We start from the raw sequence: 16,014 nt of genomic DNA on the forward strand, positions 1-16,014 counted from the left end.
TTACCTGAGCCTAAAGAACAAAACAGTGAGGAATCACACAGCAGGTGAGTCCCTGTGAAGCGGCCCACTGTGAGTTATGAATGAATGAGAGCGCCCTGATTCGCCTGCTCAGGGTTACCATCATCCAGAGAGAGAGAGAACACACAAACAGTCACTCGCCCAAAATAGATGCTCATTTGGATCCCCGTACAGCAAACTACACAGGATATCCTCTAATGGCGTCTGCTGGCCAGAACGTGCTCTACTTAGAGGGTCAGTTAATGATCTGTGCGGTCTAAATAGTGAGGATGCGGTATGGATTTATAGGCTCCCCGAGGGCAGGTGCTGCGCGTCAGGAAAGTGTGGGAGGATGAGCAGTGTGTCATCTTCCCTTTGAACACGTCGAACAAAAACACCTCACCAACGCTTAGCAATTTAAATCAACATTTATAGGTTTTAGCAGCATTTCGTTGAGTCGAGCGCCCACATGCATTCACCCTGCAGCAGAGGTATTCTGGAACCAGATTAATTTTCTAAATATGGAGATCAGCGCTGGTTTTCTTAGACAGGCAAAGTCACCTTTTTTATAGAAAAGATCATTAGAATTGAAATATTTAAATTAGCGATTGCTTAAAGTAACAATGCATTTACATAGTTAGGCTTTCATGGTGCTGTTAGACATTACATTTAATATTAATTTAATATTTTTTATTTTATTACATACTACTTGCACTATTCATCCTGGTTTTTATTAATATTTTAATTTAGCTTTTGTTTTTTATGGTACTTGGTTAGGCACTTTTGTCATTTTTATTTAACACACCTAACCCTTGCACTATATTATAAAATACCATAAAATAATGCATAAGCATGCAGAGAGATTTATAGGTAAAATATAGCAAATATTTAAGGCATTTAAGCAATAAAGTAACAATACAGTCATGTAGTCACGCTTTACTTATAATTTAATTTTAGTTTAATTGTTAGTAATTTTGTTAGGTGCTTTTGGCATTTTTATTAGTTTTTTTTTTTTAACACTACTTGCACCATTTATACTTTATTATAAATACTATGAAATAATGCATAAGTACTCAAATTGGGATGGAAATAAATAGTGTTCTTCTGTCCTGTGCATGTGACTGATAAACTCACATATGACCCACTGGCCTCTCTCTGTGTGTTTTTGTGTCATCACAGCTTATGCATGAGTATACATGCAATAATCAGACTGACGGATCAATTGGACTGAAAGGCCTTCATGTAAACTCCTCAATCAATCCAACTACAATTTCGATCGACTGTATTGAAAGGGGTTTTGTAGACCTGAAATAATCCGATCATCAGGAAAAAATGTTGATCTAATGCTGTAAACTATACAGCAAACCCTATCAGTACATATAATATCGGTATAATATTAAAGATTAAAATTAAACTTAATTGTTATTTAGTTTTTAGATATAACAATAAACAACAATCAGACAATGAGTTGTATACAAATATTTAAATCGCACATATGGAAGTCTTTTTACTGACATAATTATGTTTCTACATTCTACAATGCACAACATTTAAACTGTGGCTGTCATAAAAAAATGATTTCAAGACAGATTTATTCAAACATATAATATAGCACTAAAAAAAATAATGTTTTTTTTGTGCATGCATCAACTAAAAAATGGCACAGAATAAAAAAAAAGACCAAATTATTAATACAAAATTTTGTATTTGTTCTGCCCAAATGTTTAATACAAACGGACAAAAATGAAACTTGGTTGAGGGCTGTGGGCCAAAATTAAATGCTGCATTAAATCTACCTACATTATATTAAAATGTGTGGAATTTTTAAAATTATTAAATATTTTATTAAATAATTAAACAAAAATTTTAATTTTTTTAGATTTTTAAAACTATTTTTAAAAATTAAAATCAAATTGTTTAAAAAAAATTTTTTTCATTTTATAATGCAAAAATAAAACAAAAAATGTTTTTAAAAAACTAAAAGATCGATTCTTGGGATTTCAGAATCAAAATGAAAATCAATTAAAAAGAAATTTGAGAAATCAATATCGTCAACCCAGATCTAATAAACATACCTATAGTCTGATAACGGACAACAATAAACAAAAACATCACACACACACACCATTCAAATGTGTGAGATCTCTGTGAATAGAATCCCATTTTCACAGCTCAAAACAGTCCAGTTCTCCTCTTGGTCCCAGAATCGGGTCATTTGCCTAATAGCACAAAGTTCAACGAGTGTCACATGACCCTCACACTGCGACACAGAGGCTGTTTCAAAACACAGGCCTGTCTTAACAAATTTTAAAGCAGCATCACATGCATCTTTTTTCATTGCAACAAGCTCAGTGAATACAAATACTGATTATAAATATGCTTATATTTTATGCAATACTAAAAAATGCATTAAATTAATTCAAATTAAAATGGTCTATTTTACCCAATATTTAAGTTGTGTTTTTAATTCTGATTATTAGGTGTATCCCAATTTGCATACTTATGCATAACTGTATTGCATTTATAATACAGAATAAAAAGTTTAGGTAGTGTGTGCATACTAAAAGTGTGCAGTGTTGGACTTTAATTTATGATTTGAGCTTTGTCCTGTGTGATCAGCTTCATCGCTTTCATTAGAAGCTGTACCTGCATGTAGATACAGGCGGCCAGTTCTTTAGCATTCATTTCCAATCGATTTGACATTATGTAAATAAAATGAACTGAAATATCAATGTGCTTGTTTCCATTTCGCAAACACTTTGTTTTATCAGCAATCGAGTCACGGTTAAACTTAAAACGCACATGCATGATAGGGGTGTGCGATAAATTATATTTTGACAAAAAATAATATCTTAATATTTTCTGGGACTCAAGGACTACCGTGGGCAGCTGACTCCTAAAGGTTTTGATATTCTTCATATTCTGTGTGATGAATCTTGTTTAAACTGATTTTTACACCCAGTTACACCCAGAGTCTATATTACATAATTTGGGACTTGTAAGGATGCTGGCGACGGTAAATTGTGAAATGACCATGACCTTCCAGTTATTCATGTAACAGTGATGTGAGGTGCGACGCAGGGCGTTCCTCCTTCACCGTTTACCTGACACAACAGGCAGGTGCGCATACCTTACTAAACAAGGACAGACTTGCTTTTACGGGCCGTGAGCCATGAACACAAGCATGAAGGGTGGCGTTACTAGAGCATGCTGGGACCTAAAGCTGACACACTGGTTCTTACAGGACACACGCTTCTCCAAATGACGGCTTTTAAACAAACAAAAACAACAACAACAACACAGGGTTTAAAGCACCAAATGCGCTCATGTCCAAGCCAGTGCAATTTTAATGTTATTTATATGTGTATATATATATATACACACACACACACACACACACACACGTACATACATGCATACATATACAGTATCTCAGAGAAGTGAGTACACCCCTCATATATTTGTAAATATTTTATTATATCTTTTCATGTGACAACACTGAAGAAATGACACTTTGCTATAATGTAAAGTAGTGAGTGTACAGCTTGTATAACAGTGTAAATTTGCTGTCCCCTCAAAATAACTCATGTGACTCATTAGTGTTACAAGGTCTCAGGTGTGAATGGGGAGCAGATGTGTTAAATTTGGTGTTATCGCTCTCACTTCGTATGTGGTGAGAACGCGATCCGACCTTAAACAGACCCAACTGCAATAAGAACTGCGCATTTTTGGACTAGACCAGCTGCCGTAGTCAGCTGCGCTGTGCATTATAGGACGAGGACGTGTTTGTTGACAGTTTGCAGTTTAGCATGGCAGGTCGCGGACAAACTTGGGGTTGTGAGGAGGTGCGGAGCCTCAAAATAGCAGTGTGCTGTCTGCTGCATTTTACTCCTGTCTTTGTTTACTTCCGGGAGCACCGTTGGAATTTTCCCGCACGCTCTTTCTGACCAATCGAAAAGCAGTTTAGGGAATGCGTTCAAAGACACATCTAGCCAACAAGTCAAGCGGATGTTGTCACGTGACTGCATTTTGGTTCGTTTCAGCTGGTTTGGACCAGAGCAAACAGTGTGGTGTGAAAAGGAACCAAAACGGCTAAAAATAGCTACAACGTATCATTTTTTGCCTTTGGTCCGGACCAAATGAACCGAACTACAGATGTGAAAGTACCCTAAATATCGTTGTCAACGAACCTTTACGAAAACGAGACGAAGCGTAAATGCTGGTCATGTGACGATGACGATAACTAAATGTATAATGCAATATAGTTGACAAATAAAAACGAGACTAAATGTGGTTTACAAAATAAAAACTATGCTAAAATGGCTCTTCATTTTCGTTGACTAAAACATATTTCGTCTTGTTATTATTAGTATTTTGCAGTATTTCCATTTCCGGTGTCTCACTTCAGGTCACACTGCGCAGACGCAGACGATGTCACTTCCTCAAGCCCCACTCGTGGCATTATTTAGAAGACGACAACAAAGTTAAGTCTGACACAGAGAAAGGGACCGATGGCCGGCCAGTTCGTCTTTGGGAGATGTGTGTGTACTTCTAACATGTTTGGTTGGTAAAATAAATGTTGTAAATTCAATTCAGAGCATCTTCCATGTCTGGAATGGATGTATTCTTGAGTCTATAAGGTAACAATAATATAATAAGATAACCTTGTTTGAAATGGGTTTGGCTAAAAGAAAATTTTGGTTTCGTCTATACTACTAGGTACTTATACTATATTGACTGGGTTAAATAGAATTGTATTACTAAAAAGAGACTAAAATACAATTTTCATTGACGAAAACTAGACTAAAATGTCATCAGTTTTCGTCGACGAAAACTAGACTAGACTAAAAAGAGTATGAACGTGACTAAAACTAATAAAAACTAAAATGACAGCTTCACACAAAGACTAGACTAAAACTCAAATTAAAACAGGCCGCCAAAAATAACACTAGGCACCTCATGGCAAAGAACTCTCTGAGGATCTGAAAAAAAGAATTGTTGCTCTACGTAAAGATGGCGCAGGCTATAAGAAGATTGCCAAGACCCTGAAACTGAGCTGCAGCACGGTGGCCAAGACTGGCCTCACCATGGTCAACCAAAGAAGTTGAGTGCACGTGCTCAGCGTCATATCCAGAGGTTGTGTTTGGGAAATAGACGTATGAGTGCTGCCAGCATTACTGCAGAGGTTGAAGGGGTGGGGGGTCAGCCTGTCAGTGCTCAGACCATACGCCATACACTGCATCAAATTGGTCTGCATGGCTGTCGTCCCAGAAGGAAGCCTCTTCTAAAGATGATGCACAAGAAAGCCCGCAAACAGTTTGCTGAAGACAAGCAGACTAAGGACATGGATTACTGGAACCATGTCCTGTGGTCTGATGAGACCAAGATACACTTATTTGGTTCAGATGGTGTCAAGCGTGTGTGGCGGCAACCAGGTGAGGAGTACAAAGACAAGTGTGTCTTGCCTACAGTCAAGCATGGTGGTGGGAGTGTCATGGTCTGTGGCTGCATGAGTGCTGAATTGATCTCTTACATCGCATGTACCGCACTTTGTTGTTTCTGATGAGAGAATTCGAGAGTGCACTGACCAAAACATGTATCAGAGATATTAATATTTAGCAAAATCCCCTTAAATAATATAAATATTCAAGAAAAGATTATTGAACTAAAATCACAAAAGGACAAATATATATTGGTTCGCATATAACTCTGTATTCATTTGTATGTTAATCTATAAGAGTTTGGGCTGTTTAATATTAGGACTTTGTCAAAAATCCCCCACAATGGCCTCGCCCTGCCCCCCAGCACCCCCCAGACAAAATAGGTTCCCGCGGCTATGTGGGGAGCTAAAGTTCATTGAGGGAACCATGAATGCCAACATGTACTGTGATATACTGAAGCAGAGACTGGGCCGCAGGGCAGTATTCCAACATGATAACGACCCAAAACACACCTCCAAGACGACCACTGCCTTGCTAAAGAAGCTGAGGGTAAAGGTGATGGACTGGCCGAGCATGTCTCCAGACCTAAACCCTATTGAGCATCTGTGGGACATCCTCAAACGGAAGGTGGAGGAGCGCAAGGTCTCTAAAATCCACCAGCTCCGTGATGTCGTCATGGAGGAGTGGAAGAGGACTCCAGTGGCAACCTGTGAAGCTCTGGTGAACTCCATGCCCAAGAGGGTTAAGGCAGTGCTGGAAAATAATGGTGACCACACAAAATATTGACACTTTGGGCTCAATTTGGACATTTTCACTTAGGGGTGTACTCACTTTTGTGGCCAGTGGTTTAGACATTAATGGCTGTGTGTTGAGTTATTCGGAGGGGACAGCAAATTTACACTGTTATACAAGCTGTACACTCACTACTTTACATTGTAGCAAAGTGTCATTTCTTCAGTGTTGTCACATGAAAAGATATAATAAAATATTTACAAAAATGTGAGGGGTGTACTCACTTCTGTGAGATACTGTATAATTTCAATATCTTTATTTTTTATATATTTCTGTATCAATACTTTGTAATTTTACTATCACTATGTATATATATATATATATATATATATATATATATATATATATATATATATATATATATTGGAATTCATTATATTTTATATTTTAGTCTTAAATATAAATCATTATTATATATAATTTTTTTAATCTATTATATTAATTATTTATTTTAATAAGAAAATCCATTATTTATTAATATTTTGATTTAGCTTTTATTTGTATGTTTTCCGTTTTCAATTTAATTCTAGTTTAATTTTCGGCAATTATGTTATGCACTTTTGTCAGTTTTATTAATTGTTAGCCTTTTTTAATATTACAATTTAGGTTTAATAATTTTTTTTTCAGTTTTAGATTTAGTTCAGTTTTTATTTATTTCCATTTAGTCATTTTAGTGCTTCGGCTTATTTCAGTTGCTTGCCAAGCACACATATCTAGTTTTCTTTTTAGTTTCAATTTGTTTTAATCTAATGTGTATATTTTATTTTATTTCAGCTTTATTTCAATGAACAAAAATATTTTGAGTAGTTTTAGTGAACTATAATAACTCTGGTCTGAGCTGAGAGTTAATTGGTAATTAACTGGTTATTAATCAAAGCACACGAAGTAAGAGTTTGTCAGGAATAAGCAGAGCGAGCAGATTACGGTGAGATTAGTGCACTACTTGAGCTGTTTAGAAGGAAATAAGGCTGTGTGTGATTGACTGACTGAGTTCATGAGTCAATGAGCTGATGTTAAACCCGAGCTGAAGCCGGTGGGAAACTCCTGTCCGCCGCACCCAATACACGGCAGAAACCTGAGAGCGGCGTTCTCACCGTCTCCTCTGCGCAGCAGATCAGATGGCACACGCAGATGGCCATGCATTCACACGCTCCAACACGCACACGCTACAAGAGCAGAGGGAAACCCAGGCCTGCATCAATTATTCACCTCTATGCAGCCGTCCTGTCGTTACTGTGTGAAGAACAGCGAGAAACAGAGGGAAAGTGACAGATGCGCTGTCGATTACGACAAACATGTTTTTATGTTCAGAATGGAACACTAGCATACAGCTTACTGCACTCTGAAGTAGTATATACTAAACACTGCATACTAAAAAAAAAAAAAACAATCCAGTAGAGTGCATTTTTTGTGGCGTTGGTTCTGGAAGTATTCTTTCAATTTTATTTTACCAATAGTGATAAAAAAAAAGAAAAAAAAAGTCATAATGCATTACAAGTCATGAACCAAAACAACCACCTGCAAGGAGAATCACAACATTACAAACTTTGATTTGAGGTATAAAAGCAAATGAAAGACGGACAAAAAAAACTGTGTACTTAACGGCTTTAGTGAAAGAAAGGACTACAATCCCATGAAGCACTGCGAATCACATTAATTGCATTAAGAAAATATAAAAATATTAATTTTAATTTATTAATTTGTATCTATAGACACAACATATTTTAAAGTTCATTGCAAAATATGCATATAAGTAATTTGAGTACGTAGGAAAACAATTACATAATTTGCGGTGTTTCATGGGAGTGGGCGGAGCTTTGCTCGCTGCAACTCTCTGACTGGCGGAATTTCTGTAAAGCATTGTGGGTAATGTAGTTTTTCACCATAAATTCTGCTATTAAATATGAATATTTTAAAAATAATTTTAATCAATATGAACAGATGGTTCAACAAAAGCATATAGAATCGATTAACAACCTCAGAGCTCACAACAGGTCTGTCTTTAAAGTTTTATCAGTTATTGTTAAAAATCTATGTTTCTATGGAGAAAATTAATGAAGTTTTTACTTCCAAAACCCGATTTTGTGTCAGAAAACATTAAAGTATCTCAAGCTTGTGTTAAGCACCATAGACCTTATTTCAGGCATTTAAGCTAAAAACCCACTAAAAAAAAAAAACAATTGACTTCAGCACAATGGAACCAAAAGTTTTAAAATGTAACTCATTTCAGAGTTTTGGCCTGCAGCACTCTATAATTCCCTTCCTCACATAAACTACACTACTATGCAATATGCATACTAGTTTATTTCAAAAACATTATTATACTACTCCAAATAAACCAAGTTTCTGCATGTGTTTGCCCCTAAAGCAACTCAAAATATCTGCTTGGTGTTTAGACGCAGTAAAATTCACTTTCGATTTACTACCGTCATAAAATGTCGAGTTGCATCAAATTTTGCAGCCTTCTCAAAACTGTAATGGATGCCAGAAAATAGGGAAAACATGGTGAAAAGTACATGCAAATATGTAGGAAAATGAGTAGTGTGTGACAGAAAATGGATGTTCAGGCACTCATGTCAACATAAACCTGCCAAACGAGCGACCTGTGAGAACATCAATCGCTGTTACTCATGGCTGGACGGATGGAGAGTACCACGCCGGTCTGACATCACTGCCGTTCACGGTCAACACACACACACACGCACGCACACTGCAGTCAAAACACAGTTGCTGAAGTTCTGAGATAATTTCCCAGTGACACTTGAATTCAACCGCCGTGGCCTCCATCACCACAAACCAATCAAAACACGTCAACATCGTGTAATGAAGCCACGTTTCATGTCAACATCAACCAATTTATTTAGTGTTATTTCTAAGGTATTATAGTTTTTATTAATATTTTTATTTTATTTTTATATTTTTATTTCAGTTTTTAGTCAGTTTAAGTGTCATAGAACGGGCTTCAGTTTATTGGCATAAAGTCACTCTTCAGCTTCACCTCAGGCAGCTATTCCTTTTTAAATGCTTCTTTGTTAATAACATTGCTGTATCATAATCATAATCTAACAGTATTCTAATCATGTTTTCATAGACAGGTGTTCATGTCATATTTTTATTTTTAAGATATTTTCATTATCTCCATAACCCATCGATCGTACATCGTATTATTTTATTCTATTATAGTTATTAATATTGTGAATTTGCTTTTATTTTTGTTTATAATTTTATTTATTTTAGCAATTTTGTGTTTTTGTCATTTTTATTATTATTTTTTTTTTACTATTCAGGTTTATTTTTTTTTCAGATTTTCACTTAAAATTATTCTAATTATTTTCCAGGGCAATATTTCCAATTTTCTTTTAGTTTAAGTTGTTCTAATAATTTATTTTATTTTATTTCAGCTTTATTTCAAATCACAAAAATGTTTTAGTTTTAGTTAAAATAGCTTGAGTTAACAATAACAATCCTGATGCAATGAAGCAAAGCATCCAACAAACATAAAATATGTGTTGTGCATAAATCAGCTGCTGTAATGTGATGCTCAAAGTTCAAGCAAACTTAACTTGGACTGTCCACTACTCAATCTGTTCAATTTGGACGCTGCGATAAAAAAATTGGACAGACCACAACAGAACAGAATTGAATGGAAAACAGCATGATTCACACCCAGATGCATACATACTCTGACTAACTTGGAGAAAATTTATACTGAATAATACTTGGAATTCAACAGTATGAGTGTCAACATTTACTGCTAAAGGCAAATTCGTTCCAAAACCGCTGTAGCACAGGGTACAAATTAAGAGATGCATCGTCTCAGTGAGGGTTTAGCACAGCCAAACTGAACAGCATGCTAAAAACCATGCCAATAATTAATAGCCTGTAAAGCACCATCACTAAAAATATTAAAGCTTAGGCTACTTGACCATCCTGACCCGTTCCTAGTCGAGTGCTGAATTGCTGATGTGAGTCATGTGAAAGGACCTAAAGGGCTATTCAAAATCCAGCTTATACCACAAACACCACTCTCTGGTCAAGCCTGGCATTCCCGTTTCACAGCCGAGGGCACGACGCAAGCGAAGAGAGAGAGCATCAGCAGTATGAGTCACCAACATCAGCTCAAAAAACTCAACAGCTTCTGTTCTGTCCTGCTTCCCAGCGCCACACGAACACACTGCCTACACACTCAGCCTGTTGCATGCTCGTTTGTGATGCTAATGGCCTTTAATTTCACGCCACTGCCTCTTGTACTTCAGGTAGAAGGAGCCTATGTGCGAACGGAGTGAATTATATTTCTTTCAACTGATTGTCAAGGTGCCTGAGGGTGATTTCGACATATGACGGCCTCTCCTACACGGCATCGCCCACGCAGAGCTATGAAAGGCATGCTGGTTACGAAAGGAACAAAACATCAGTCAGGATCTCCTCAGCTAGACGCTGCCTTCTAGGGATGCATCAGTACCGAGCACATACGAACATCATGCAAATGTAAAAATGTTGTGATATCACTCCAGTCCTTCCACAATAGACTGATAAACGCTCACATGCAAATTTGCATGTAAACTAGTATGCACTTCTTGGTCAAAATGCCATTTTGAGGCATTTTTGCACAGCTGAGGAAAGGCTGCTCTGTGCCTGCTCAAAATTCAGTGTAAAGATGCAATGCTGCATAAAAGCCAGACTAAATTAAGCCTGCTCTGGCCCAGCTTAGCTCCTAGTGTCACAGTAGACGTCGATGTAATTGTTGTGCAAATGCATTCGTACAGTACCACCTCTTAGCAGCATTAAACAGAAGACGCTATAATGCCACTTCAGAGGCGATTTTATGCCATCTTTGCAGTGTAAACTTAGCACTGGTGAGGTATTAACTGCTAGTTAAGTGTCTTAAGGCTGCTCTGTGCCTGCTCAACATATTGTGTAAAGACATAACGCAGCATAAAGTCACAATAAATTAAGCCTGCTCTGATCCACCTCAGCCCCTCGTGTAAAAGCACACCGTTGTATTTGCTGTGTAAATGCATTCATGCCATCTCTGAGCTGCAAACAGTCGGTGTAAATGCCACTTCAGAGGCGCTTCTGTGCCATCTTTGCAGTGTAAATTTGGTGTCAGTGAGGTGTTAACAGCTAGTTATGTCTTTACTGAGTTAAGCTGCTCTGTGCCTGCTCAAAATCCTGTGTAAAGACATAATTTAGCATAAAGCCAGACTAAATCAAGCCTGCTCTGATCCACCTCAGTCCCTGGCAGAAAACAGTCGGCCTAAAGATGCCTAAATGTCACCACCTCCAAGCAGCATTAAATGGATACCTAAATGCTACTTCAAAGGCACTTCTATGCCACCTTTGCAGTGTAAACGTGGCATTGGTAAGGTATTAACAGCTAGGTATGTCTTAACTGAGTTAAAGGATTAGTTCACTTTTAAAAAACCTTTTGCTGATAATTTACTCACCCCCATGTCATCCAAGATGTCCATGTCTTTCTTTCTTCAGTCGAAAAGAAATTAAGGTTTTTGATGAAAACATTTCTCCATAAAATGGACTTCATTGGGACCCAAACGGTTCAAGGTCCAAATGACAGTTTCAGTGCAGCTTCAAAGGGCTTTAAACGATACCAGACGATGAATAAGGGTCTTATCTAGCGAAACGATCGGTCATTTCAAAAATAAATAAAAAAGTTTAAGTTTTATAAGCACAAATGCTCGCCTTGCTCTGTTCTGTGATGCGCGTTCGTGACGTCACGTAATACGCAATTACGTGGAAAAGGTCACGGTTGAGGTAGGTGATCGTTTCGCTAGATAACACCCTTATTCATCGTCTGGTATCGTTTAAAGCCCTTTCAAGCTGCACTGAAACTGTCATTTGGACCTTGAGCCGTTTGGGTCCCAATGAAGTCCATTTTATGGAGAAATGTTTTCATCAAAAACCTTAATTTCTTTTCGACTGAAGAAAGAAAGACATGGACATCTTGGATGACATGGGGGTGAGTAAATTATCAGCAAAAGTTTTCTTAAAAGTGAACTAATCCTTTAAGGCTGCTCCACGCCTTCTCAAACTTCACTATAAAAATGTAATGCAGCATAAAAGCCAGAGTAAATTAAGCCTGCTCTGATCCACCTCAGCCCCTTGTATCATAGCATACAGTAATATTTGCTGTGTAAATGCAATTGTACCACCTCTGAGCAGCATTAAACAGTCACCTAACATTATTTAATCACAGCCTTCGCAATTTAACAAACACTAGGCCACATCAGACTCTGACTGTAAATGACAATGCAGTTGAATACCTGTAAACTTTCATGCTGTTTTATAGTATCAAACTTAATAATTTTTTGATTTCTCAGTCCTGATTTGGCTACTGAAATCCAGTCCGGTCAAGCGGGTTCATCTGTCATATGGCCAGCACAGTTTCTGCTCATACTTGTTTGTCCTTCATTCAACATGCATAATAAAACACACAGGCCGCATGGAGCGACTGTACGGACGTCCGGGTAAACGACTCATAAATGCCAAAGATATTCCCACAGCATTCATTAATCAATCACTGCTTTAGGACTAAATATCTCATCTCAATCACACAGAAGTGCGCGTCAAGGACTTACAAGTAGTAAAGCATGACATTGCAGAAGGGTACGCAGAGGTTTGGCCACTACGAGAATGCAAAACAAATTTAGAATGCAAATATACAAGTGTAAGCGATTCATCAGAGCAGGGTTATTATAGTAAACTAAAATAAAAATAAAGTAGTAAACAACTTTACTTGAAATTAAATAATGTATTAATGAAACCTTAAACTTTTTTTTATTTTAGCTAGTTGCCAACATTTCATTTTCATTTAGTTTAACTTTTTGTACTAATACTACAATAAAAATTAATTAAAACTATTTAACACATTTAAAAAAATAAAATAAAAATGACAAAAATCTAAAACAGGGTTCCTACCCATTTTGCATTTTAAAATTCCATACTTTTCCAGACTCAAATTTCCAATCCTCAGAAGATTTTCAGACCATATTTAACATGTTCATGGAGCATTATTTTCAGCTTTATATTAGGTATATAATACAGCCATCTGTAAATATTTTTATTTTCACATTTTTTCCCATATATTTTCTCAAAGTGGCAACCTACAGAGTCCCTAAAATAATAATAAAAACAAAAATACAGACTTTTGCATGCACACAAGAAACTTTTTTGTGCCCTCGAGAAACTATTCACATGTGCATGGGATTTTTTTGCATGCTTATGCGTTGCAATTTCTAGTTTTATATAACTGATTTCCTTTGTGCATCACTATGAATAAAATAAGAGCATGGATACACATGAATTAACAGAGACCTACTTGCTCAAAAGTAGATGGGGTGATGTCACAATATGTGGCTCTGTGTGCATTGTCCTATATGCTAAGTTTAATGGTTTCTTGTGCGCACAGAAAAGTCTGTATTTTTTTTATTTTTGCAAAGGTACTTGAGTCTATGTAATACGGTGCTAAGAATATTCTGAGAAGAAACCCAAAATGTTTATGATCTGCATTTTGCATAATCAAAAAGTGCATATTTGACAATCACTAAACAGCTGCCATGAAATCTCACTACTTGTACAATACATTTATTTTCATAAAATTCTTAATTTTCTATTATAAAAAAGAAAACTAAATAGGGGCAAAAGTCTGGAAACATATTTTTCAGACCTGGAAAATACTTAAATCAAATTCCATACTTTTCCAATGCCCGTAGAAACCCTGCTAAGAACATAAAAAATAATAAAAAATATTAATTAAAAACTGTACACTGCAAAGAGACAGTGAGAGAGACAGCAATACTAGTAGTGCTACCACATCAGTTAACCAGACAGTCTACACTAGACAGACACTAACTTATCATCACAGAGGAGTGTCCAGCGTTTAAGGGCTTCCTCATAGTTGTGACGATCGAGTGTCTGGAAGCAGATAATGCAGACGGACGTGACAGACTGCTTCTGCTGATGTCACTGCAGCCTTTGACTCCTATTGTGACGTCATCGAGAGAAATCAGACACAGACCAGAACCTCACAGAAACACGACACAGTAAAGCACCCAGAAATAACCCACATCTGTGTCACTTTTCATTTCACAGTCGAAAATATGCTAGGATTTACTTTAGCGCCATTAAGTTTTTTATGCATTATTACATTATTTTCATGACAATTAATGTCTGGGTGCTTTCATTTTGAGTTTGCAATTCTCTGCTATGATTATTATTAGTCATAACTGTGCTAAATCATGACAATGACAAAGAAAAATTATTATAATATATAAAATAAATATATTTTTACGCTTATTTTTTTATATTCTGTTAAATTACTCTGCACAGTCATAATATTTTTAAAAGCAAAATTAACAATATTTAAAATAAATATATATTTTCAATTTGTAGAATTTTTGTTCTTAATTATATAATATATACGTAAAAATATGATGTTATAATAAAATATTAATGGTGTTACAAACAGACTGTTCTTTATGTAAAATTTAAGTAATTTTAATATAGTTTTTAATTTATATTTATCTATAATGTGTGTGTGTGTGCGCATGCATACACACACACACACACACACACACACACACACACAAGCCAGTTTAAAATACTAACACGATATATTCAAATTTACATCATAGTATGAGAATTACTCACGCACACTCATATATATGTTTATGAGTAGTGTGTATATGTAGTGCACACACACTACAAGTTCCAAACAGACTTGGGTTTGTTTATGCAACATACATTTATACATGTTATTATTTGCTACAGGTACATTTCTAGACTTTAAGGAATGTAAAGAATGTGCAACAGAACTCTGAATTCTGTTTCTGTTCTCACATCTTCATGTCAAGAACACGGCCTGCTCATGTTACACACCAAAAACACGAGGTATTATTTCCCGTGGCAGTAGAGCACTTAGATCTCGGTGTTTGTGATGAACTGGACAGAGTTACGGTCTGGAGGAGAGAAACTCATGCAGGGTCGCGTGTGACGTCAGCGCGCGAGAGAAAAACAAGCCCAGAAATGTTTTGGCGGACAGCGTTCAAAACACCTCAGAAAATAACGGTCGGAAAAGGCGCGTTACCTGCAGTTCGGCCCGTTCCATCTCCCATTGCGCCCGTTCCACCTCGAACCGAGCCCACTCGTGCTGCAGAAAGTGTAAAATCCCCGGAATACTGTACTGAGCGCGGGCCGTTTCTCCGCCGCCGCCGTCGTCGCCCGGTTGAGGCGCTTTCGCTCCACCGGGAAGAACCGAGTTGTTGTTGTTGTTGAAGAACACACCGGGGCCCGCCTGCTCGTCCATGGCTAGGCCGGGAATCGGAGGTCTGATCGACCGAACGGACGCTGGATTTCGTCCGAGAACGGGAAACGGGGCGAGCGCTCGACTCACCGCACGCTGCTGCTGCTGCTGCTGTCACTTCATGACGTTTCCGCTCGCGCTATTCGAGTCGGGAATGAATCGTTCTTGTGAACCGATTCACTGAACTGAATCTGTCGAACCGATCAGAGTGGAATGAAATAAACAGCTGACAAATGGCCTAACATGGATTCCGGACTATGGAGGGTCACATTACTCAAAACTAAATCATTAAATAAATGTTGAAATATATAAATAAATCATTAAATAAATAAATATTTATTTATTCATCCATTCATTCATATATAAATATACTGTATATTAATTTATTATTTATTTATTCATTAATTTAAATATTTATTACTATTAAAATGTATTTATCTCCACCTCATTTCATTTTCAGGGTTA

General features: G+C 36.8%; 1 protein-coding gene across 2 annotated transcripts in view; it reads right to left on the minus strand.

Moving 5' to 3' along the window:
• The window catches only part of LOC306857130 (striatin-like), a 60,721-nt gene extending 45,030 nt beyond the window's left edge, over window positions 1-15,691 (minus strand). For both annotated transcript variants that reach the window (XM_079396843.1, XM_079396842.1), the window contains exon 1: window positions 15,334-15,691. In XM_079396843.1, coding sequence (XP_079252969.1) covers window positions 15,334-15,552 — 219 coding nt within the window. In that variant the 5' untranslated portion in view covers window positions 15,553-15,691. The remainder of the gene's footprint in view (window positions 1-15,333) is intronic.
• Between the last annotated feature and the right edge of the window lie 323 nt (window positions 15,692-16,014).

This window comes from Barbus barbus, assembly GCF_936440315.1.
Source record: "Barbus barbus genome assembly, chromosome: 37".
NCBI lineage: Eukaryota > Metazoa > Chordata > Actinopteri > Cypriniformes > Cyprinidae > Barbus > Barbus barbus.